The 27,143-nt window shown below is 40.5% G+C and overlaps 1 protein-coding gene and 2 long non-coding RNA genes across 5 annotated transcripts; 1 reads left to right on the top strand and 2 right to left on the bottom strand.

Annotated features, from left to right (window-relative positions):
- LOC125245310 lies at positions 1–7,810 on the top strand. Of its 3 annotated transcripts, XR_007179486.1 has the most exons (6): positions 1–3,739; positions 4,249–4,321; positions 4,949–5,081; positions 5,240–5,345; positions 5,719–5,831; positions 5,907–7,810. It is a non-coding gene; the product is annotated as an uncharacterized LOC125245310 (long non-coding RNA). The 3 variants fall into 3 exon arrangements; XR_007179484.1 differs by having other exon boundaries at positions 3–4,321; XR_007179485.1 differs by having other exon boundaries at positions 5–4,321; positions 6,420–7,805.
- A 1,896-nt stretch (positions 7,811–9,706) lies between these two features.
- On the bottom strand, positions 9,707–10,999 carry LOC125245349. The gene is made up of 3 exons (XR_007179495.1): positions 10,851–10,999; positions 10,269–10,341; positions 9,707–9,765 (listed from the first exon to the last, which is right to left on the bottom strand). It is a non-coding gene; the product is annotated as an uncharacterized LOC125245349 (long non-coding RNA).
- A 798-nt stretch (positions 11,000–11,797) lies between these two features.
- LOC125244732 lies at positions 11,798–14,915 on the bottom strand. Its single transcript, XM_048154948.1, has 6 exons — positions 13,573–14,915; positions 13,050–13,479; positions 12,797–12,966; positions 12,451–12,705; positions 12,051–12,358; positions 11,798–11,962 (listed from the first exon to the last, which is right to left on the bottom strand). The coding sequence occupies exons 2-6, from the start codon at positions 13,183–13,185 to the stop codon at positions 11,881–11,883; spliced, it is 951 nt and encodes a 316-aa protein (XP_048010905.1). The 5' UTR covers positions 13,186–13,479; positions 13,573–14,915; the 3' UTR covers positions 11,798–11,880.
- Positions 14,916–27,143: the final 12,228 nt, after the last annotated feature.

Genomic DNA, 27,143 nt, shown 5'->3' with positions numbered 1-27,143 from the left:
GCAATAAAGCCGTAAACAAAAGTGCGGAAGGCGTCACCTACCGTGGTGAAGAGAGAGTCAAGGTGAAGTGTGGTGAGGGTGAATGGTAGTGTGGTGAGGGTGAATGGTGGTGTGGTGGATGTGTAAATGAATGACAAAGATTGTCGGGGCAGAAGCCTTTTATACTCTTTTAGGGCCAACCAATTGGGGAGTTGGAAATTAAGGGGTGTGAAATTGGAACCAGTGTTGCATCATTTATTTCAAGACACAGTGTTTGTAAATGATATTTTACATTTAATGAATAAAAGTTTTTATGGATTAAAACACTCGAACTGTACTAAGCACACTCAACCAAACACATTTGTCTAGTTTCCAAGTCATTTGAATGCTTAACTGGAATAGAAAACCCAAAGACCCATGACCTCGAGGTTGGGCTCTTTCAAAAGAGACCCTCCACGAGTTCCGGGGCCACTCGGTTCCCGAGATATGAATTTTTAAAGTTTCAACAGGAAAAAAGACCATAACTCTGGAACCCATAAAGCTATCCTAGCAGCGGTCTCGTTCGAACCGTCTAATCGAGTTCTACACGCGGTTCAAATTTCAGAACGGTCCGCTGCGTCTGAGATATTCGATCAAAACGATCCGGCGCTTTTCAAAATGGCGGCCCCCATAGAAAAGCGCTATTCTCTGCCAACTTTTGCTCATAACTCGGGAACGCAAAGCCCCAGAACGCTCAAACTTTGGTCAAAAACTCCCCTCTGCCCCACGACCTGATCACATCCGTCGCGGGCACCGGGGACGCCCCCTGGCGGATCGTGGATCCGCGGGGGTCCCGAACTTTTGCGGGCCATAGCTCCCGAACCCGGCCGCCTAGGAACACCAAACTCGGGTCAGAGGAGCCTCTCCACGGGCCCCTTCCAACGCGCCCGGCCCAGAGACTCTAGCGCCCCGTGGGACGGAGCTACGGCCCTCCACAGATTAGGGGGCCATTCAGAACCGATCCTCCCCGGGCCTCGGGACCAAGGCTGGCTGACAGCCCCCACCGGGACCCCTCAACACCCGAAAGCACGAGCCGCCACCACTTTCCCTTCCCGAGATATTAACACTTTTATCCAAAACACCCTTATATTCAAAGGGCCCTATCTCCCGAACCCAGTCGACTCTCGGCTCCAAACTCCGGCCGTACAGCCGGCCCAGAGGGACCCTACGTCAGGCACAGTCCCCACCTCCTGGGACCTTCCCTTTCCGAGATACGGCCACTTCCTGTCCAGATTTGACCGGCTCTAGCTCCCGAACCCGGGGGCCCCCGACCTTGGGGTTGGTCTTGTTCGACGGGGCACATCGAGCCCTTTCCAGCAACACCCTCCCCGAGCCAAGGGGTCGTTGAGTTCCCGAGATATACGGCAAAAATTCCAAACATTTGACCGCCCGTAACTCCAGGACCCCGGGGCCCAGGACCTCGAGGTCGGACTCGTTCGATAGAGGACCCCCGAGACCTTCCTTTGACCTTATTTTCAGAATTTTCCTCCACAGTGTTCCCGGGTGATATGAGCTGAAAACTCAAAGATATGCCCCTTTCCCAATAAAACCCTATAACTGTACTAAGCACACTCAGTCGGATGCATTCCATTACCTTTTAAAGGCGGGCGTACACGGTGCGAATTCTGATGGTCGGAAGATCGTATGTCCACGCACACAACACGAGTGAGTTTATCTGAAAATCGCGTGGACGAGGTGATATACGACACGATTTTTAGACCTGCCGATTTCCGAAGCGAGAGAGAGAGAGAGCATGCGAGCGGAGCGCGAGCTCAAATCAGAATACCCTTTGTGACATGCTGGATAGAAAATAGGCACATGTGAAATCATTTTATTTTTCTCATCGACTAGTTTTTCAAGCCATTAGTTGACTAATCACATTGATTAGTTGATTATTCACATTCAATTTCTTAAATACTGGAGAGAATAAACTATTTTAATTAGAATTTATATAGCACTCAAGTGCACGCATAGCTTGCCATAAAGAATCGGCAAAAGAAACGATTATGAATTTGACAAAAAAACAGCAAGTAGATATTTTAATTGTTTTTTAATAATATAATGTTTTCTAAATCAGTGACGGCTGCAAAGATGAAGTTGACATTGCTGACTCTCATCTCCACAGTGGATGTGCAGAATGCACATTTCATTTGGATTAGGCCTACATAATCAGAGAGTAGCCCATTTATTTTCGTTTTGAATTACTTCGTTTAAAAGAACACATTTCAAGCTTTCTATAGATAGCCTATTTTTCTCGTGTCTGTGAGGCAAACAGCCTATAGTTTCAGTTCATTTAGCCTAGTTGCGCTCCAGATCAAGTGCAAGTGATAGCGCTCGCGCATCCATGAATATATTTGCTTCTTATTTATTAAATCCAGGCAATTGGTTGATGAAACATTGATTAAAATTAAGATACAATTTTTACAAAACGAAATTCACGTTAAAGAAAGGCTTTCTACAAAACAAAACTTAATGAAGTGATTAAAATCATGTCTGACCCACTCCATGTTTCCAGATGTAGGCTATTGCGCATATATGATGTATTGTTCACTTGTCTTAATCAAATAGATGAAATTAAAAAATATAGGCATATTTAAACATTAATATAAAACTAAATATATTTTCTTTAATGGCTACCAACACGTACAGTACAGTGAAATTTCATGTCGTGGTCAAGAGCGGATCATGAGTCATATCAAGCATAATTTATTTTTTAACCTGATAACTGTAGCTCTTGGGCGATCCGCTGTAAAATATCATCTCAGACGACCCTGTCATGTATAGCCTACACTGCTTGACACATCATACAGCGCTCGCCCAAAATTCAGCGAGTTTATTCTCCTTTTCAAATTCACCATGGCGCTGTCATCTTCATCTCTATCTTCTTCTTCTGTGGTTTTTCTTAGCTCCTGATTGGTTAACTTCAAATAGATTGAAAAATCGGCTCGTTCAACCGCACACATGTCACGAATTCAAACCGATAGCTCCCGAACTTTTTTGACATGTTTAAAAATAATCGTGTGGTCGGGAAGTGCTCGTAAGGCACTCTGCTCGGCTCGTAATTCCTCACACATGATACGAGCCGCGACCATGCGAGCATACACGATTTCCACACGATTTAAAAAAATAGCATGCGAATTCGTCAACCCAGTCTCATATGAAAACGTATCCTGACTACGTTGGTCCAAAGTGCAAAACGTAGAGGGGTTACAATAATGGCCCTTAAATTGTATGACTGTTACAATTTTTTTTGCCTATTGTTTTGCGTCCAAGTCACGTGACTTTAGAGAGCCCGGCCGTGAGAACAAAAAACATGGCGGACGTTTCTCTACTTTTTAGTGAAAAAAACAATATTTTGAGTTAGTTTCTGCATAAAAATAAGGTTTGATTACATTTTTAGCGAGAAATATATATTCTATTTTCATAATATTCACTCAGTGAATGTACATAATCACTCGCTTGCGCGTTGTTGCAAAGATTTTTCTGATCTCGCCAGAATAATGTGAAACTGCTACGTTTTGTTTGCTATGAACAATATTTTGAGTTAGTTTCTGCATAAAAATAAGGTTTGATTACATTTTTAGCGAGAAATATATATTCTATTTTCATAATATTAGCGTCAAAAACTGACGCGAATTTTATTGGTATGAAATCACGCTGAAGAAGTCTCCTTCAGAACACATCGCGATATTTGGCATCAGTTCGCGTGTGCTGGATGTTGGTAAGTAGTCGTAAATACGCTGTTCTAATGTTTGATATAATGTCTTTTCTGTTTGCAGATATTAATCAGATTAACGTTAGCTCCCTCATGTTCAGTCACTGCATTATATCTGTCACCTCCGCTGAGGTTTTGCTTTTCATTGCTTTCTATATTAAATACTAAACTAGGGTGATTAAACACTGTCACGTGACGTGCAATATATTGCACAATATAATATAACATATTCATATCAGGTTCAAAGTAGTACAAGTGTAGTTTCAAAATGGTATTTGTTGTAGAAGCACGGTAAAAAAACAACACTTACCATGCTTTTTACCACAGTATTGGTAGTTTTAATGTGATTTTTGTTGTAAATACAGAGTAACCACAACACTTATCATGCTTTTAATGCCTAATAATGTTAAATCCAAAAACTGTAAGGTCAATAAGAACTTCTTTCCTATATATATTTAGGCTATATATAAACCTATATATTATAAATAATGATATTTTCTTTTCTCTTGTTTTAGCTGAAAAGACAAAAAGGGCCTTTCGGAAATGGATGAAGGAGACAGAAAGCTGCAAAGGCAAATAATTGCAATGGTATGTATGTGTTGCTTTTAACCCTTTATCAAACATTTTATCAAGCATTTGTTAAATAGTCTCACAGTAAATTAAAATTAAAGTCAAATCCTGTACATATTTATCACCTTATTTGTAAATCAGTTGTGCCCCTTCTTGGACAGTTGGACGTCCCACACATAAAAGTTTATATTAATTCCATTGAATTCTTTAAAATGATTACAGATTGGGCCCAAAATGTTCCAATGATACATGATGTCTCTCCGCACCTCATAACTACCTCTGTTTGCAAGAGTGGAAATTATCATTTGACTTGTCACATGACATCAGATATTCGATTATTTTGTCATAATCAAAATAATTGAATATCTGATGTCTATTCAATATCTAATCAGTTACACTGCTGATAATGTCCTGCTTGCATGTGAAACATGTTATTTTTTTATTTATTCTTTTAAATATAAATATAGCTTGCTATTAAAGACATATGTTTAATCATGGAAATGCCCACATATCAGTGAACTTATTACATAAATGCATTTAACATTTAATTATGCAACACTCTTTACAGAAGGAAATCCTACAGTTATGTGTAAATTGACAACTTGAATGTGATGTAATAAATTTACCTTCCTTTCTGTCTTGCAGGATTACTTGCAGATTACTTAGTCCTTCTTTTTAGGATCTCTACAACATCAAACTCAGCAGCTCTTTTAAGAGCCGACCCTCACAAGAGCTACTAGTGAGTCGCTGCAAATCTGCCATGATCAGCCCTTTCCAGGTAAAGTTTCTAGATATTTAAATCAGTATTTACTCATCAAATGCTCTCCTGGATGGTATGGTAAATTAACTTATTTATAACTGTCTCAATTTGTATGTTTTAAGAACAAGAGTAATTGCACACAGAGTAAGTAGAGACTTTCTTGTTTTTCTGTGCAGAGAAGGAAGACCAATCCTTATATTAAAACAAGCTCATCGAAGTCCTTTGTTTAGGGTGAGGAAGGAACATGACCATCTCATGCCCAAAGAAGACAGAAGTCCATTGGTATGTCTTGTGTTGAGGCAATGCTGTAATATGTAGTACAGAATTTAATGTTGTTCTCTCAAAGGACTATTAAGTTCTTAAAAAGTTCTTAAAAACTGTTCCTTCTGTTTTTTGTTTTGTTTTTTTGTTTGTTTTTTTTTTAGATAAAAGCAGACAAGTGTGATAAAAAGCATTTAGTTAATAAAAACACTTTACATTGTTCCATGGGGTTCTGGAAGCTTTGGAAGATAATGAGTTAATATAATATAATATAGTATAATAGGAATGAAATAGTAAATGTTCTTTAAATTATGTGTAATACCTAGTTTTTTTGGCTTGAAATAAGGCCTTATACTGCACAGACCTAAAACATTGTATTTGTGTTTTAAAACAGATAGCAAGTGAAGTCACTAACAGAAGATCCTAGAGGAAAAACGACTGATGTGCAGCTACGGAGGAACACAAGAGGCAGAAACTATGCATGGCCATGGCTTCTTCATGAGTATGGTAAGTCCTGTGCCTATTCTTAATTCTTGCCTTATAGTTTTTATTGCAGTATTTTAACAATTTTACATTGTACAGGTTATCACTTGGTTTTTGACCAAATTATGCTCTTGAAACAAGAAACAGAAGAGTATGTTGTCCTGAAAGAAATCAAGGCTCAAAAGAGAGCATGCCTTTCTAAAAGATCTTTTAAAACAGGTTGCTGTTAATATGGGTAAAACAGTTTTTGTTCAGTACTTAGCTTACAGTCTGTGCTGCATTTTTATTATAATATATATATTATGTACTGCTGTTTTGTAAAGTTAAATCAGGAACAGGCAACTCTAGCCCTTTTGCTGTCTCCTTTTTGAGGTGGAGAGTTTACCTCCAACCATAATTGAGCACACCTGAAAATTTTATCCAAAGTCTTCAGGTGTACTTATAGACAGTTATAGGCAGTTGGGTTTGAGGTTGGAGCTAAATCTGCAGGACCGTGGACGCTGAGGGCCAGAGTAGCCCACCACTGTTTAAATCATGCAGAACATAAGCTGACCTGGCTGTCCATTAAACTACTTAACTTGAATTGTCTGTGTTTTTTTGTTTTACTTTTAGACCAGGACTGAAGAACGCCTGACAATGGGATGTTAAGACTTCTTCCTCTGGTTGAGAAAAAGCTACAGCACATCAGTGATCACATCTTCTGGTCATCAGTTGTACTGTAGAGTACAACTGAACAAACTGTTTAGAAGAAGAACATGAACATGATAGAGACATGTACAGGGAAGAGCAAGAACCCAGTTCAGCTGTGATAATGAATCTTTATTTTAAACTCAATATCAAATCTGTTTTCTGGATCATAGTTGACTGGATGGGATTCTGTGGCGCTCATTTGTGCAATAGGAGTAAAGTCTGTGAATGGATTATTATGACGTTAACGTATTTTTGAAGACACGTTTTTATTTATCTTGAATCTCATTTGTCTTTATGCAAATTTCAACCTTATGCTGTATCCTCCAATAAGGTGTTGTGTAATAAATTATGGTGAACGTGGTGTTTGGTAGAGTAAATACAATTTAACTAAGCTGAGTTTATTTCATAATTTAAAAAAATGACATAATTACCATGATTGTTTTACTTAATACATAAATATATATTACATAAATATTTTTGATCTAATTCATGATATTTGGGACAACAATGCACCAAAAGTTGCATATACTTTAATGTTGTGACAAGGATGGCAGTTTCCAGATAAATAAAGGGAAGGAATGTGAATAAAGAGAGGCTGCAGTGGGTTATACTGATACAAACACTTCAAGCAGAGCTGAAGAAGATCGATGTTGATCATTCTGGTACATCTACTACTGCATTCAAAATGACAGCTGGACATTACTGATGTCAGGCATGTGAGGAGCAAGAAGAGGGGGTGATAATGACATTTTGGCACAGTTTCTTATTTTACTGAATAGTGCATTATCCTTGTGTAACAGTAATAGTGAAGTGTAAATATAAATAGTTTTTAGTTTACTGCCAACACTGGCAGCTGGATAATGGCAAGTTGTTGTGGGTTCATCCATTATATTTATTGGTGTTCATACAAAAAAAAAGCAAAGAAATAATCAACTACTATTCAATTAATCAATTATTATTATTATTGTATTACAACATTTTGTTATAATATTTCCATATTTCATCAGATGGTCTCACAATACCCATCAAAAACCTATACAAGCATGATGTTAGAATGGAAAATGAGGAAATGATAAAATACTCCAATAATTAAATGTGATTCAACAAAGTTTGTTATCCATGATGAGGAGTACACACCTGTGTAGATTTTAATGCCCTTCCACCCCCAAGGGGCCAGTACCGGCCCCTGGAAGAGCAAAAAAATGAACATTTCAAATGGCTGTAACTCAAAGTCCGGTTAGCGTATCAAAGAGAAAATCAACAGGACAACTGCTTATGCTATGATTACTAAATAATGTTGAGCACAGTTTTCAGACATACATGGAAAGCTGGCATAAAGGTTTTTTAATAGCGATTACAGTAAAATATTAAATTTCAGCCTGTCCCTCATATATGTAATAAATGTTTGCACAATAAACATATTTAGATATCGAGTTGTCCATTAAAGATCTTATTATTTTAACATTTAGCATTTCTTTACTAAACGTTTTAAACTACATTACCCATATGTCTCTGTCATTCTATCAATGAACGGGAAACATGGCGCTGTAGTTCATTGAGAAGCTAGGGTTAGGGTTGGGATCTCGGTAAAGGAGTAATTTCTCACAACATGGAAACACTTTATAGTTAACTTAATGTATGAGTAACGTAATATTCACACTAAAACAAACTTTGTAAGATAAAGCGCCGTTTTATATGGGTTGAAAGGTAGTCCAATCACAGCGAGTTCTGAGATAGAGTCACAGCCAATCACAACACAGCTGAACAGATGCGTCACGCTTACTTGTCCATTTATGGTAAATGACGACAGCTCTCCTTCGGTTCCGGCTGACGAGAAAGATTCCTTAAATATATAATTAATCTAATTAAATATAATAAAAAATCACATTTTACAACGAAAGACTCCTTTGTGTTTTAAACTGATGCATAAATATATTTGAAAGAGATATAATTGCATCTACTAAAGTGCTTCTAACATTTACAGTAGATATGTAGTATATTAAAGGTATACATTTAATCACTTATTTATACCATTCTTCACCATTTGAACTCTTGGAATTAAAATAAATATAAATAAAAGCATAATGAATGTACTCGATTTTATAATCATATTCCAATATTTAGTGTCAAAGACAAATGTAGTCCCCAAACTACTGCACAACAGTATAAAAATCAGTTAATTGTGAGAAAAAAATATATCCAGTTACAGAGGCAATCTATTATAGTGAAATATAACTACAAAAATCGATATGATGAAGTATTATTTTTACAAACCAAGAGATGAGATAAAATTCCATGTGAAAATGTTTCTTTAAAGAATAGGGGGAAAAAAATAACATTTTACATTCTCAACTTTAATACAATACAATATTGTGTTTATTGTTCACTTTTACTGTAACTAAATGAAAGGCAAATTCAAATAGTTAATGCATTTTATAAATGTTAAATATTTTCAGCAATAAAATGCTTCTATAAAATACATTCATGGGTATGTTACATTTACATTATCCAGGTACTGATATAATGATACCATAGATGTAGTTAAGGTGGACATTTACTATAGTGACACTGTAATAAAAGGTTTAATGAAACAAAATGCAAGACATTTTCAAGTCCATCTAAATGTAGAGGTAACAAACTCACAGAATAATGTCCAGAATGTCAATGTGTCATTTCTGTAATACTCTATATCAGCACCAAACAGAATTAAATAAATATTGATTGTTCTCAGAGGGTTTTCCTGAACACTCTCACTAACTTCAATTGTTCGGACAAACACCTGCTATACACACATGCAGAAATACATATTTGACTATAGTCGCAGCATTACTAGAACTAGTGGATGGCAATGAATATGTCTTTTACCAAAACTCCGGATGAGCACTGGTGCTTCTTTGATAAAGGCAAGAATATGGAAAAAGATAAATGACTATTTTCAATATTGGTTCTGCACGTTTCAAGGAGATCATAAGGAGGAGTCCACGTGAAGACTTTTAAAAACTGTGACAGAGTGAAGGGTGCACCTCCCTGACACATCCTAAGCATGACCAAACAACAACACCCAAAGACAGAGATGAAGTGGACACCACCAGGAGAATGCAGGGGAAGACATGGAAACGAAGGCCTGAAGAATGTCGGTGTCCCATGGGAAGATGTGGAGAACGTGGCCACAGATTGGATACGTTGGAGGACACTTGTTACCCAATGTGTCCCAGCACAGCACTTGATGATGATGTTGTGAGTTCATACATAACCGTAGGATTTCCTTCTGTAAAGAGTGTTGCACAATTAAATGCATTTATGTAATAAGTTCACTGATGTGTGGGCATTTCCATGATTAAAAGTATAACAAGCTATATTCATATTTAAAAAATAAAAAATAAAAATAAATAAATAACATGTTTCACATGCAAGCAGGACATTATCAGCAGTGTAAATGATCATGACAAAATAATCCAATATCTGATGTCATGTGACAAGTCAAATGATCATTTCCACTCTTGCAAACAGAGGTAGTTATGAGGTGCGGAGAGACATCATGTATCATTGGAACATTTTGGGCCCAATCTGTAATCATTTTAAAGAATTCAATGGAATTAATATAAACTTTTATGTGTGGGACGTCCAACTGTCCAAGAAGGGGCACAACTGATTTACAAATAAGGTGATAAATATGTACAGGATTTGACTTTAATTTTAATTTACTGTGAGACTATTTAACAAATGCTTGATAAAATGTTTGATAAAGGGTTAAAAGCAACACATACATACCATTGCAATTATTTGCCTTTGCAGCTTTCTGTCTCCTTCATCCATTTCCGAAAGGCCCTTTTTGTCTTTTCAGCTAAAACAAGAGAAAAGAAAATATCATTATTTATAATATATAGGTTTATATATAGCCTAAATATATATAGGAAAGAAGTTCTTATTGACCTTACAGTTTTTGGATTTAACATTATTAGGCATTAAAAGCATGATAAGTGTTGTGGTTACTCTGTATTTACAACAAAAATCACATTAAAACTACCAATACTGTGGTAAAAAGCATGGTAAGTGTTGTTTTTTTTACCGTGCTTCTACAACAAATACCATTTTGAAACTACACTTGTACTACTTTGAACCTGATATGAATATGTTATATATATTGTGCAATATATTGCACGTCACGTGACAGTGTTTAATCACCCTAGTTTAGTATTTAATATAGAAAGCAATGAAAAGCAAAACCTCAGCGGAGGTGACAGATATAATGCAGTGACTGAACATGAGGGAGCTAACGTTAATCTGATTAATATCTGCAAACAGAAAAGACATTATATCAAACATTAGAACAGCGTATTTACAACTACTTACCAACATCCAGCACACGCGAACTGATGCCAAATATCGCGATGTGTTCTGAAGGAGACTTCTTCAGCGTGATTTCATACCAATAAAATTCGCGTCAGTTTTTGACGCTAATATTATGAAAATAGAATATATATTTCTCGCTAAAAATGTAATCAAACCTTATTTTTATGAAGAAACTAACTCAAAATATTGTTCATAGCAACAAAACGTAGCAGTTTCACATTATTCTGGCGAGATCAGATAAATCTTTGCAACAACGCGCAAGCGAGTGATTATGTAGGCTACATTCACTGAATGAATATTATGAAAATAAAATATATATGTTTTGCTTAAAATGTAATCAAACCTTATTTTGATGCAGAAAATAAAATATTGTTCATAGCAACCAAAACGTAGCAGTTTCACATTATTCTGGCGAGATCAGAAAAATCTTTGCAACAACGCCCAAGCGAGTGATTATGTACATTCACTGAGTGAATATTATGAAAATAGAATATATATTTCTCGCTAAAAATGTAATTAAACCTTATTTTTATGCAGAAACTAACTCAAAATATTGTTTTTTTCACTAAAAAGTAGAGAAACGTCCGCCATGTTTTTTGTTCTCACGGCCGGGCTCTCTAAAGTCACGTGACTTGGACGCAAAACAATAGGCAAAAAAATTGTAACAGTCATACAATTTAAGGGCCATTATTGTAACCCCTCTACGTTTTGCACTTTGGACCAACGTAGTCAGGATACGTTTTCATATGAGACTGGGTTGGAATTCGTACGACAGCAAAAATCGCACCGTGTACGCCCGCCTTAAGTCATTTGAGACCTTCTGGTACTTATGGTTTTTTTTTTTAATGAAATGTGTATAAGACATGTGTTTTGCACCAAAAAAAGACATGACAGTAGGAACATTTCAAACATTTATTGAACAATAAAAAACACAATAAACAGAACAAATGAAAGAAAATGTAAATAAAAATTTAAAAGAAAACGGTTTGTTTCCGTGCCCTCTTGGCAACCTTCAGCAGCATCATCCGCTTCAGGGGTGATAGGTGAGCCCGAGGGAATCCCTTCTTCTTTGACGTGCCCTGTTTGCGCCGCTTGGACGGCGCAGTCGTCTCCTGAAAAGAAAAACGAGAAAGAGTCAGCAAACACACAACGCACAAACGGTTAAACGAGCCCCCACCCAGTGAGAGAAGAAGGACTTACGGAAGCGGATTCCCCGGGCGTTGCTCCCCCGACGGGCTGCCAGAGGGCGACGGGCTGGAGGAGGTGGGCGGGCTGGTGGCAGGTGCCCGGCGCTTGCCCGAACTCTTTGCCGGCCTTTTCCCCGACTTGGACTTCGGGGACCCCGGGGCGGTGTCCTCACCCTCCACGGCCGCCTCGAACAGGCGGCGGCATTCGGCCGCCTGCCTGGCATCCAGGTTCAGGGCGTAGAACCGGTCGGCCATGGAGGTGTCGTGGCACATGAACTGCGCAACCTTCTGCCGATCCCCGGGGGTGTGCAAGTTCTTGGCCTGCGCGGAGAGAGGAAAGCACGGTTAGAAACGACAAACGCACGCACGTCAGAAACTCAGAAACTGGCGGAAAGCCGCGGGGGAACGCCTACGTGAGTGGCGATGGAGGTCCTGATGTCCGTAAACGTCGGACTCCCCGGGAGGCCCGTCCCAGCCCATGCCTCCTGAAAGTATTGATTCAGGTTCTTGCACGAGCTGGGCTTGGAGGTGAAGAAAAAGTAGTGCGCGTGTTCACCTCCAACCAAGTAGGGCCTCATGTCCAGGAAGTCGGCCAGCCACCCGTACTCCTCGCCACTCAAGGCCAGCTGTGCCGCCCCGAAGGCCTGGTTGGTCTTATGAGTCGAGATCTGCGGAAACAGAGACAAGCGTGTGGCGTGAGAGGGAGAACCGTGAATGGGAGAGAGAAGGAGAGAGACAGAGAAAAACAAAAGCACTCACGTTGATCACGAAGCACCCCTCCTGCGATCCGGTCTTGGCCACCTCCACCTCCGCAATGGTCATGTTTTGGAACACCCCACCGCGATGGCCGTAGATACAGGCCAGGTAGGCGGTGAGGTGCCCGTAGAAGGACCATTGCAGGGCCCTGTCGGCTGTCTCTCTGAGATGGGCTGCGAGAAAAGAGAGAGAAGCGTTAAGTGTCGAGGCGCGGGCGAGGTCGGAGAGACGAGTGTGAGAGGAGGCAAAAACTCACCCAGGATGTCAGGGATGGCGGCCTTGGCGGAGGCGACGCACTGGCGGAGAGTGGCCTTGGCGATGAGGCGGCCCTCCTTGGCCTGTTTAACCCTCACCTCGTGCATGTCCACTTTCCACCGCACTGACCGGATCATCGTCTTTATCTCCCGGGGGCGGGGTCTCGGCCACGTAGGCCAGGAACTGGGCCACGTTTTTGAGATAGTGGTGCACAGTCGGCTCCGCGATCTTGGCCTGGTTCAGGCTGTTGTGCCAAGACCGCATCCTTGCCGTGTGGTTGAGGAAGCCCAGGCTGGCCAGGTCCGTCTGCCACGCCGCCATGTACCCAATGAAGTGGCGGATCCTGAATATTTTGGAGGCCACGTTGTTTACGAGCCTCGGTCCAGGATCCGCCCCCTCCTGGTGGCCCCGGTACTCCTCGAGGAGGACGTCTGCGAAAAGAAAACACACAATGGGGTCAGAACAGAGAGAGAAACTTTGGCCGCAGAGCGAGACGGGGAGAAGCGACAGAGCGCGGTACTCACTCAGAGCCTCCACGTGGTCCGGGAAGGGGTGCTTCTCCGGAGAGGAGGTCGACGCCTTGGCCGGCGGCCTGGGGGGCGGGGGCCTGGAGACCCGAGTCTTGGCAGGCTGGTTCCTCCTCCAAGGTGAGGGCCAAGGGCTCCTCTTCCTCGGCCTCGGCCTCTCCCGGCGCGGGGAGGCGAAGGGAAGACAGCAGCCTGCCGGTCACTAGGGCGAGCTGGCTAGATGGTTTACCCCGCGACCTCCTCTGCAGCAGGCGGTAGTGGCGAGTCACCTTTCTGAGTGACTCGCTCAAAATGTCCACCTGCTTCCGGAGGTCCTCCTTTTCCTCCCCGGCAGCTGGGGTCGTTGCAGGTGCTCTGCTGCCTTGCCGCCTCCTCCTCGTCCATAGGAACGCTAGGGTCCTCGAGCGCCATGTACGTCCAGAGTGGAGACCATGGCCATGGCCGTGTTGCTGGCCCGCAGCTGAGCGAGACCCTCCATGATCTTTTTCCATTTGAGGGTCTCTGTGGCCTGCCGGCGGGCCGCGACCATGATCTCGGTGTGGGTGGCCAGGTGGCGGAGGTGTATTTACCGCAGGCGGGCAGGGGGCAGGTGCCCTTGCGAACGTCCACCCTCCCGGATGGAATGGCCAGTAGCAGCTTCCTTTCGGCCTTGTTCCTGACACCGTGGCTCAACCCCAGGTGCTGGCTCAGCTGGCTGTAGCCACGGTGGCACAGCGGGCAGTCGCTGACAGGCATGTATATATGTTATAGTTATATAGATATAGATATATAGATATATAAATATAGATAATAAAGTAATAAAGTAACAAAATCAAATATATAATATATAATAATAACCGTGAAGAATCAAGATGTGCAGAATCAAACAGCGAAAGAAAAGTGCGGAAGTTGTCGGCAACCGTGGTGCAGTGAGTGAGGGTGTAGGGTGATAGAAAGTGTGGTGCAGGTGTAAAAAATGTAAATGAATGACAAAGATTGTCGGGGGGAGAAGCCTTTTATGCTCTTTCGGGTCAAACTTCAGCTCAAAGGGATGGGAAAGAGGACTGAGAAAAAGGCCAACCAATCAGGGACGGGAAAATTAAGGGATGGGAAATTGGATCCAACCTCAGCTCAAAGGGATGGGAAATTGGACTGAGGAAAAGGCCAACCAATCAGGGACGGGAAATTATGGGATGGGAAATTGGATCCAACCTCAGCTCAAAGGGATGGGAAATTGGAATGAGCATTTAAAGACACGGTGTTTGTAAATTATATTTCACATTTAATATCAGTTTTCATGGATTAACCCTCTGGAGTCTGAGGCTGATTTGGGGCCTGGAGAAGTTTTGACATGCTCTGACATTTGTGCTTTTTTCAGTTGTTCATAAACATATAAATGACAAAAGTGTCATTACACTGTATTCAGCACAAACTATGCTACAATAATATGTGAGGAACATGTATGTACATGTTTGTGTTTTTGAAGGAATAATGTTTATGCGTGGTTACTGAAAAAACAAAAAACTTAAGTCACTGAAATAAGGCCAAAATAAGTATATTAAATCTGTGTTCACAAGACTTTTGGGTATTGGAGGTTGTAAACTAGAGTTTTTGCTTCAAAATTATGTAAAAATTATGCTGCCTACTCCTTCATATAAAACAATATATTGATTTAGTTTTTGTAAGACACTTTTTGCCAAGAAACACAGTATGCGTGGAGGCGTGAATCACCACTGAAAAATGGGCCATTCTCACCTGAGAAGACAAAAGAATTGGATAGTAATGAGCTGAAATGACTTGCATATTAATGAGGCATTTCAGTCAGGTAGGCTGTGAAAAAAACCTTCTGTGATGTCTCAAGCTCATCATGATATATGAAACATACAGAAAAATATTATTACAATATAAAGTAATGGTTTTATATTATACTTTAAAATATAATGTATTTCTGTGATGCAAAGAGTCTGAATATAGGCTTTTAGTTTAAAAGCATGCACATTTGGAGAAATATTGGATTCTCATATGCTTATGTCAATTTTCTATACAGAGAAGTTATATTTATTTAATATTCATTGTCATTACTATGAGCGCTGGTGTTTTCAATTCATCCTTGAAGTCGGAGAGCGCTCTCTGTGCATTTTTAGTCCACAAATTCATCTAAAAGAAGAAGAGGCTATTCCATGAATGGAGTTTCCAATTCATACTGCAGCCGGAGGGCGCTAAAGAAACAAAAACTCATCTAAAATTCATATATAGAAGAAATGAAAACAGGAACTAACTGCATGTCTTCTAGAGCTCCCTAACCATGACTTTTACATCCAGATAAACACTTTTCAAGACAATAAATACACGATTGAGACGATGAATGCATGTATTGCCTCTGAATTTGCGTCTGAATAGCGCTCGCTCCGTGGGCGTGGCCGCATTAGCGGATAATGAGCTGAATCACGGACTTCTGACATGGCTCTCTTTTCATACAGATTACATAAACACAGAAGGTTTGTTTTCGATTTGACTTACATGATTTAAAACCTGACATCTTAATGTTTTTTTGGACATAAGTTTAATTTTTCTGTGATTAGTATTCACTTAGTTACAGTTCATTTTCTGAGAACTATCAGATTGGACTTCGTTCAGAGGGAGAGGAGAAATCACGCATCATCTTAGTTTTCTTTATTTTACAAAAAGCACAACATTGTGTTTTTACTCTGAGTGTATATAAATAAAAGAAGATATTCTATAGTTTCAATTGATATATTACTTATGTCTCTATGACAAAAAATGACGGAGTATTTTAAGTCTGTTTTGCTGCAATGTGAAAAAAAACCTGCAAAACGCGCCGGCGCGTTTTCAGACCTCAGAGTGTTAAAACACTCTAACTGTACTAAGCACACTCAACCGAGCAGATTCATCTAATTTCCAAGTCCCATAACTCTGGAACCCAAAAAGCTATCCTAGCAGCACTGGTCTCGTTCGACAGGGGACCCCGAGACCTTTCCAACGAGTCCCTCCACGAGCCCCGGGGCCACTTGGCCCCCGAGATATGAATTTTTAAACTTTCAACAGGAAAAAAGACCATAACTCTGGAACCCAAAAAGCACCGGTCTCGTTCGAACCGTCTAATCGAGTTCTACACACAGTTCGAATTTCAGAACGATCTGCAGCGTTTCCGCGGAGATATTCGACCGAAACGATCCGGCGCTTTTCAAAATGGCGGCGCCCATAGAAAAGCGCCATTTTCGGCCAACTTTTGCTCATAACTCGGGAACGCAAATCCCCAGAACGCTCAAACTTTGGTCAAAAAGTCCCCTCTCCCCCACGACCTGAACACATCCATCGCGGGCCCCGGGGACGCCCCCTGGCGGATCGCGGATCCCTAAATTTCGCGGGCTCTAGCTCCCGAACACGGGGGCCCCCGACCTCGAGGGCCCCCGACCTCGAGGCAGGGCTCCCTGACGGGGCTCCTCGAGCCCTTTCCAGCGACACCCTCCCCGAGATATAAGGCAAAAACGCCCAGACTTTGACCGCCCGTAACTCCAGGACCCCGGGGCCCAGGACCTCGGGGGAGGGCGCGTTCGATAGAGGCCCCCGAGACCTTCCTTTGACCTTATTTTCAGAATTTTCCTCCACAGCGTTCCCAAGATATAAGCAGAAAAGCCAAGCACCACAGTTCCCATGTATTCAATGGCCCCACACAACAACTTCCCCAGACACAGTGTTTTTAGATGCAATTTAAGATTTGATGTACATTTTTATGAATTAAAACACCTCTACTGTACTCGCCGCACTCAGCCGGACGCGTTCCGATGATTTTCAAGTCACCCCGAGTGCTTAATTTGCACAGAACGGGCAGCGTACAGAAACCCATTATTTGGCGGCCATAACGTAATGGGCAAATGGGATGTTTTTTTTGTTTCGGTCAATAAAAGCCTTGAATTTGGGGTCAGGACCTAGGGCCGTCGAACGCTAGTACGTGGGGCCCTCTGTAATCAGTGTCAAAGAGCCGAATTCCTCGGATTTTGGGAAGCGCCTCAAAAAAAATCAGCAAAAAATATTCGCTGAAAATTAAAAACATGTGCTCGTCACTTTTCTCGGCCTTTCGACCCCCGGCGAGGTCGTAGGGCCGCCAAACTTTTCAGTCCGACTCGGGGGCTCGTGGCGAGAAGAAAAATGGCGCCCCCTGGCCGATCGGCCCTTTCTAAGCGGCGCCCGCTAACCCACTATGGCAAACTCATTCGAATAATGGGCGATTGGGCTGTTTTTTTGTTTCGGTCAATAAAAACCTTACATTTTGAATCAGGACCTAGGGGCGTCGAACGCTAGTACGTGGGGCCCTCTGTAACCGCGTGTCAAAGGGCAGAATTCCTCGGATTTCGGGAAGCGCCTTAAAAAAAATCTGCAAAAATATTCGCTGAAAATTAAAAACATGTGCTCGTCACCTTTCTCTGCCTTTCGACCCCCGGCGAGGTTGTAGGGCCGCCAAACTTTTCCGTCCGACTCAGGGGCTCGTGGCGAGAAGAAAAACGGCGCCCCCTGAAAAACATCACCTTTTCAAACATCCAGGTGTCAAAAATACACACTAACTTTACTGTCTACTTCTGCAATCTCATGCTTGAGTTTAGGATATGGATTTTCCCTTGTTGGTTGTCTGTCCACAAAGTAAAATGAGCATACATGGATGTTATGTGGCAGAAATGTCAAAAGATGTGCACCAGTGATCTTCTCTAGCTGATGACAATTACTAATCGAAAGTTCAGAGCATCCTTCAGGAAGTAACTGGTGCCCCTCATGAAGAAGTGATGAAGAAGGTGGATAGTCAAGATGTAAAATGTAAGTGCAGTTTCTTAAATTAAATAACCCTAATGTATATATGTATACATAGATATGTCACTACAGCACCTACTAGGGTCCCATAATTCAGTGGGTCACAGAACGCCATCACAGGTCAATTCAACATACATTCATTTTCACTATAGCCTACTTAAAATGAATGTTCTATGTTCTTGGTTTCAACCAAATTGGCAAGCAAGAAAATATTAAAATATACCAAAATATATATTTTTACATTGAGATTAACTGGATTGTCAGTAAAAGATGGCAGGACTCAACTAAAAACAACAACTTCTGTTCAAAATGTTGCTGGTAGTTCATGTCATTATTTTGGTATTCTTAAAGCTCTTTCCAAAACCTTGAGAAAAATCTGGTCTTTTGTTCTGAACATGGCCATCCTAACTATGTAAAAATTGTGATGAGTGTCAGATGAACATCATGTTGAAGTTTTACAATTAACAGATGCAGGAATCTTCATGATCTCATGTTTTCCACAGGATTACATGCACCTTGTGTGTCTTGGTTTAATGAGAAAACTGCTGGACTTATGGCTTGCTTCAGGGCCTTTATGCTGTTGTTTGTACAATCATTAGCTTGAGACGTTATATTCCTGTGGATACCTGGGTAAGGTTTTCTTGGGACCTGGGACCGAGGTGGAAAGTTTCTGTTACACACAGGTCCACTGGTTCTTCATAATGTTCTGTCAGAGCCAGTGTACAATAGTTTTATGTTATCGGCGGCTATTTTCATTCTCTCCAGTCAAACTCTGTGTAGAGGTCGTACTGACTTTGCTCTCAGATTGCTGGTGTAAAGCATTTTAGTCAGCTGTATGGTCCTCTATTTGTCAGCTACAGTTTACATGGACTAACACATCTTTCTGAGGATGTCAAACACATGGAAGACTTGAATTAATGTCTGTGTTTCCATGTGAAAACATCTCAGAATAGAGAATAGAGAAAATGATAAGAATTTGTCACATCCCCTATCACAGGTTATACGACGATCCTCAGAAACAGTTCTGTTGTAAATGCTCATATGAGAATCTTCTTGAAGAATCTGCATGAAAATGGCCTGATCCCAGCAGGTTTTAACGAACTTTAATGTCAGTTCCACAAGGTTGTTATAGGCAGCACTAGAGTTCATCTCTCAAGTGTATGAGATAACTGTCAAAATCTGAGCTTCAGTGTCAGGAGAAAGTGTATGTGTGATCTACGAACACATGAACCTTTCTTTCACTGTCCTATGTACTCTGTTTATTAGATCACCTCTTAGCTAGGCTGAAATACATTGAGCTGAATGGACATGTAATGAAGGATGTGAGGTCATGATGATGTTACTGAGAATAACACAGCACTGCAGCATACAGATTACAGAAGTTTAGCTTCATGTTCAGAGAAATGGAGTTGAACACAGAATGGAGTAGATGCTTTGGCCTCATCTTAAGGGAATCTCCCTACATCAGCAATCAAGCAGCAGGAGACGCAGAGCCAGGACTGAAATCAGAAAGCTGTTCACCACTGGTGTGCTGCATATCTCTTATTCATGTGTTCTCAGCCATGATTACAGTGATTTAATTCACCTTTTCTTATTTAAACAGACAGCTATGAGGAAGGTTCAATGTGACCTTCAGTCAGATGCAGAGGAGTCAGGCCCAAAGTTCTTTTGTGATGGACTCTGAAGATGATGCTTTACAGCAGGACAGCACAGGTCTTCCTGCTGCTCCAGCAGTTTGATGGAGCCACACAGGAGAAGACTTTGAGTCCTGATGGCTCCTGTTTGATGAACCTGCACTCGCAGTACTGAACTGAACACCTGACCCCTTATCCCACAGCAGCACTCATTTTATTCTGCACCCAACCTGTTTGACATGAAGACCGTGACCCGAGCCGTACACACATTAATGCTCTGTGTAGTGCCGGTGAAGCAGACAACTAGAGCAGCAAAAATACATTTCGATTTAAATTATGCTTCTCACAGTATTACAGTATTTATGAAATGAATATTATGTTATCACAAATTTTAAAATATATTACCTTTTGTTGAATATATGCTTTGAAATGGGAATATTTAAACGTCAATTGCGGGCAATTACCGCTTGGTGCCACTCTCAGCCTGAGACAGGTTTGCCCATCATCCTGCATGCAGTGATGGTGTTTATTCATAAAGGGTCAATTAAGTTAATGTTGTTACATGAATTGAATATTTAAACATGTAAAATTGTCTTTAACAAATTAAGTTAAACATGAACTACAGGTGCTGGTCATATAATTAGAATATCGTGAAAAAGTTTCAAAAAAGGAAGAAAAAAGACAAAAAAATTTTTATTGTAAATTATTTTAAAAAATGAAACTTTAATTTATACTAGATTCCCTACATGTAAAGTAAAACATTTCAAAAGTTTTTATTTTTATTTTTTTATTTGTTGATTAGAGCGTACAGCTCATGAAAGTCCAAAATCCAGTATCTCAAAATATTAGAATATTTACATTTGAGTTTCATTAAATGACCATCCCTACAGTATAAATTCCGGGTATCTCTTGTTCTTTGAAACCACACTAATGGGGAAGACTGCTGACTTGGCAATGGTCCAGGAGACAATCATTGACACCCTCCACAAAGAGAGTAAGTCACAGATGGTCATTACTGAATGTGGTGGCTGTTTACAGAGTGATGTATCAAAGCATATTAAATGCAAAGTTGACTAGAAGGAAGAAATTGGGTAGGCAAAGGTGCACAAGCAACAGGGATGACCACAAGCTTGAGAATACTGTCAAGTAAAGCCGATTCAAACACTTGGGAGAGCTTCACAATGTGTCAAATGAAGCCGGAGTCAGCGCATCAAGAGTCACCACACTCAGACATCTTCAGGAAAAGGACTACCAAGCCACTCCTGAAACAGAAACAATGTCAGAAGAATCTTACCTGGGCTTAGGAGAAAAAGAACTGGACAGGGAACAGTGGTCGAAAGTCCTCTTTTCAGATAAAAGTAAATTTTGCATTTCATGTTGAAATCATGGTCCCAGAGTCTGAAGGAAGACTGGAGAGGCACAGAATCCAAGCTGCTTGAAGTCTAGTGGGAAGTTTCTGAAGTTAGTAATGATTTGGGGGGCCGTGACATCTGCTGGTGTTGGTCCATTGTGTTTTATCAAGTGCAAAGTCAATGCAGCCATCTTCCAGGAGATTTTGGAGCACTTTATGCTTCCATCTGCTGACAAGCTTTATGGAGATGCTGATTTCCTTTTCCAGCAGGACTTTAGCACCTGCCCACAGTGCAAAAACCACTTCCAAGTGGTTTGCTGACCATGATCTTACTGTGTTTTATTGGCCAGCCAACATGCCTGACCCCTGAATCTATGGGATATTTTCAAGAGAAAGATGAGAAACAGTCGATCCAACAATATACAGATGATCTGAAGGCTCAATAGTGCCTCAGCAGTGCCACAGGCTGATCACTTCCATGCCACACTTCACTGATGCTGTAATTTTTGCTAGGAGCAAGTCATTTGCTGTAATATGTGCTGCCGATCAAGTATTGAGTGTACAAATGAACATACTTTAAAGAACTTGGACTTTTCTGTTTTGAAAATCCATTTTTTGTTTGATCTTAGGAAATATTCTAATATTTTGAAATACTGGATTTTGGACTTTCATGAGCTGTACGCTCTAATCATCAAAATTAAAATAAAAAAAAACTTTTGAAATGTTTTACTTTACATGTAGGGAATCTAGAATATATTAAAGTTTCATTTTTAAAAATAATTTACAATAAAAAAATGAACTTTTTCGTGATATTCTAATTATATGACCAGCACCTGTATAACTCAAATGATTGTGATGTTATTTCATAGCCAACTTTTCATAAAGGAACATTACGTTATTTAATGTTAACAAACACAACGAATGATTTTGTAATTATGTAACTCAAAGTTACATGATTAAATTAACATTTAACGTTAATGTTTCAAAGGAAAGTCAGTACGTTAAGTCAAAAGATGTCAGGAAAGAAAAAGCAATACACAAGGGAGAAGCTAGAAAAGGCAGTTGAGGAAGTGAAGGCAGTAGCAAGCTTGAGGGCAATAGCAAAGAAATACAACATACCACACATAACTCTACAAGACTACAAAAAAAGTAAATATTCCCACAACCCTCATCCTAATTCGGCCCTGACACCTGCAGAGGAAGAGGCCCTCATTTCTTTTATTTTCTGGATGGCGGACCATGGCTTTCCATTAACAAGATTTCTGGTCAAAGTTCTTGCTATTGGGATTATTAAAGAGAGTGGCAGATCCCAGAGCACCACTGTTAACATGGAGAAAGGGCCAAGTGATGTCTGGTGGGCCAGGTTTAAGAAGGTTTAAGAACACATAGTTTGGAGGACAAGCCGCACCTCATTTACAACTGCGACAAGACTTCCCTGGATCGGGGCTTGTCTCCAGAGCCAAAGTTCCTGTGCCAGACGGGGAGAAAACATGTGTACTAGCAGCAGAAGACAACCAGGGAGCACATCACAGTGCACTGCTGTGTGAACGCAGTCGGGGACAGCATTCCACCTTTCATCATTTACCCCGGCTGCCTCCCAAGTAGTGCCTATAGGCTGGATGGGCCCCCCAACGCCCTCTATGGCATCCAGGAAAAGGGTTACATGGACTCGGAGCTCTTCCTGAAATGGCTCTGGCATTTCATCAAATATGCTCCTAAGGAGAAACCATTAATTTAATCATGGATTGAATCATGGATTTAATCATAATTGTACTGACATCAGTAACTGTAATCAAATTACATACATTTTAAATGTAATGCGTTACATTACTGTGTTATCAAGAAAAGTAATTAGACTACAGTACTTTGTAACGAGTTATACCCAACTCTGGACACAACCCAGGTAATTTCAACATTAATACAATGATAATTCATCCTCTAAGCTACTTGTATTTCTTTTCAAGTGTGCTAATGAGTTTCACAAATGTTTTACTTTTTTAGGTGGTGAGAGTGCTCCCATCTGCAGATGGAAGTGACACCACTCCATCCATCACTCCCGTCACTCCTTCAGCCACTCCATCCATCACTCCCACCACTCCTTCTGCCACTCCATCCATCACTCCCACCACTCCTTCCGCCACACCATCCAGTGGTCCCTTCACTCCTTCAGCCACACCATCCAGTGGTCCCGTCACTCCTTCAGCCACACCATCCAGCGCTCGCGCCACTCTCACTCAAACATCCAGCACTCTACCTACTGACACAACATCAGCCACTCCCTCCACCACTCAAACACCTCGCTCCTCCTGTAATAGAGTGGCTCCCAAAAATTACCTGGTGGCAGCAGGTATTATCCCCGAGAGTCTGGCTAACGTCCTCATGAGGCCAGCCCTAGAGAGGAAGGAGAAGGTGAGGCATCTCATTCCGTTGCCAGCCCGTGTCATCACCAGTGACCAGTATTTCAACCTGCTAGTAGAAAAGGAAGCTGAGGAGAAAGAGAAGGAAGAAAAAAGAGAAAGTGCAAGGAAGAGATGGCAAAGAAGAAGGAAGAAAAAAGACAAGCCCAGGAAGCCAAAAGGCAAAAAAAGCAGGCAGCTCCTCCGACTGAAGATGACGGAGAACACTGCGCTCTCTGCCATCTCCAACTGGATCAGGAGATGAGGCCATAGATGAATGGGTCCAGTGTGATCTGTGCCATTTGTGGTTTTACTTGCGGTGCACAGGGGTGGAGGAAGTGCCAGACACTGCCTGGCTTTGCCATAAATGTTGTCTGTCCACATAGAAACACGTTACATACACACTCACACACATAATGTAAATAGTCCACACAGAAAATGAACATTAATTTCTAGTTATGGTATTTTTTAATCAGTTTAGTGTTAAATGTAAATAGTTGTAAACACACACACACACATGCACCCTTACATAAGTTTGGAAGTTTTCACATTGGTTAATGTTAATCATTAAATTTTTTAAATCAATGCAAACTGTTTGTCCTTCTTCTTTATCTTCAGAGAGATATGGTAACGTTATTCACTAACGTTTCACATGGTTAATGCTTAACTTGCATGCAGTAATGGTGCGTTCAAGTCCTCCTGGTAAGTTCGTATTTACGAGGTGGGATGTCGTGTGTACGACGGTAGGTGCGTTCAAGTCACTTTCGTCGGAGTATGATGGCGGTGTGCCTTCTCTAAATTAATTACACAAAATAACAACACTTCTGCTTCTAGAAAATGTAGAGCAAAGAATGTGCATTAGCTGTATGTTGCTTTTTTAAGTTGTTTAATTCATTTATGAAGCCATTGTAAACTTTATTGTTACATATAACATTTTTACATTGTGATGCTATCGTATTTTTGCTGGTTAATCATCTTACTTCGTTGTAAATAGAAAAGCCTGACAATGTCACTGCTAAATACCTGTAAGTATTTTGGTATTTCACTATGTTTCTGACTGACACGCCCCCAACTCGTACAGATCGGAGCTTAAAGAAAATTACGAGCTTCCCACTGGTATTTACGACATTGTGGTGCCGTTCATGTCCGTTCTGCTCATAAATACGATCTTTCCGACATGACTTGAACGCACCATAATATCACGACACAATCATGCCTAACTCGCATGGTCCTCTACCTTATTAAAGCAATTAATATTTTAAATCAAAACCAAATAAATAGGTACTCACCTTCCTTATTTATTTAAATGATGTTTTCTTCTGTTAAAATAAATAAACAGCTCACAATTGATCAGGTAAATGTCCATTTTCGCCATTGAAATCAAGTTATCCGCTCTGTACGGAACATGATTTTAAGGCTGTACGGAACACCATTAAAGGCGCTCTAAGCGATTTGACGCGTTTTTAGGCCCAATTTTTTTTTTGTCACATACCGCAAACATCTCCTCACTATGCGCTAGCTGCCTGTCCCTTGAACACACTGTAAAAAAACGCGGTCTCTGTAGTCGCCACAAGCTCCGAAAACTGCAATAAAAACAAACTGGTGCAGCCTGGACCACTTAACATAATAAACATGCTCCAGTCAATAACCGACAAGCAGCGTCAATACGCAAGCTACTTACATTTTAAATGCGCGTTCATGACTGTTTCAGGAAGCACGGAGGGGAGGGCCAGGAGGAGTAGGAGGGAGGGTCTAGCTAGCCTCTATTTTGTTTGACAACACTTCGAACGTCAACAGGAAGTTACTCCGCTTAGAATCGCTTAGAGCGCCTTTAATGCTTTCATCTTCCGTACACAGGTGGAGGAGGTACTTTTTCCCACTTTTCTCAAAAACTATTGGGCCAAAAGACATCAATTACAGTGTGGCCTGTACAAAAGGTATTGCCCCAGAGAATGATCATACAAACTTGCTTGTCTGGCTCTCAACAATGGAGGAGTGGTCGCGGACGTGCGGTGAATGGCGAAAAATGTACGGAACATGGTTAGTCTACGTTAGCGGTCTCAGTCGTAAACGTTTGTGCTCTTCTCCGACTGTCAACAATTAAAATCAGCTTCAGTTGAAGGAACAATCGGTGTTCAGTTCAGTCTTAAGAGTGTTCCAGCTAATCATTAGGTGTGTCCCCGGCTTATGCTATTGAAAGAGCTGCTTCCAGCGGTCATAGATCCTCTTCTTAATATCGTTAATTCATCTTTATCACTAGGATACGTACCAAAAACTTTTAAGCTGGCTGTTATTAAACCTCGTATTAAAAAAACACAACTTGAATTAGTCAATTACAGGCCGATCTCAAATCTCCCTTTTCTGTCAAAAATACTAGAAAAGGCAGTTTCATCAGTTCCTTCTTAGAAAGAAATAGTATCTGTGAGGATATATATATATATATATATATATATATATATATATATATATATATATATATATATATATATATTGAAACAACCTGTGTTTGGATAACTTCAGATTCTACATCAAGTAGTTTTGGCAGTGGAGAAATCTCCCTTTTCTTAAAAATAAAAAATAAAAGAATGGCTGCAAAATAGACCTCTACAATTATAATTCTTGGCCAGACAAAAGTCAAGCAAATTAAAGATTAAAAAAGTCACCGGTTTGAGGGATGCACATTCAGCCTCTTCATTTTGGGATGATGACAAATGACTTTCATCCTGGTCACCCTATCAGAAGATTTTCAGGGGGAACATAGATAGTTAAAAAAAAATTGTAAAGTGCAAGGTTAAACAATGCTATGAAAACCAAAACCCAGAAATGGAGAAAAGAAAACTGCAATGACTTTTGAATCAAAATCTATGAGTGTCAGAAATAAGTATAACTCAAGCATTACAGTGTTGGTGCACATTAATCTTCCTTCATGAATGTAAACTTGGACACTTGTGCCTAACATTTTTAATATCGACCACTATTTTCAAAAGGAAAATGACATTATTGTACAATACAGAAATGAATAAAAGTAATAACAAATACAATTTATATTTAATCTGACATTTCTAAAGCACTTTTCATGAATATGTAAAAAAGTAAAAACGTTTTTTAAAAGAATGGCTAAATAGGAATTTGTGGATTTGAGGTTGATGTGGGCAAACAATTCTGTTTTCATGACAGTACAATTGGAAATGGCACAACTAAAGATATAAACACATTTGAACCTGGCATATATGTAAATGTATAAAAAAAAAAAGTACTTTGAACACCAAGGACGTTTCCACAAACCCAAGAAATTAAGTGTTCTTTTGTCAATGTGACATAATAGTGATGCTGTGCTTCATAAGCACCAATAATAATAATATTAATCTTGAAATAGCTCAGCAG

Source organism: Megalobrama amblycephala, linkage group LG1 (assembly GCF_018812025.1).
Source record: "Megalobrama amblycephala isolate DHTTF-2021 linkage group LG1, ASM1881202v1, whole genome shotgun sequence".
NCBI lineage: Eukaryota > Metazoa > Chordata > Actinopteri > Cypriniformes > Xenocyprididae > Megalobrama > Megalobrama amblycephala.
This window is presented reverse-complemented; position numbering and strand designations above follow the sequence as displayed.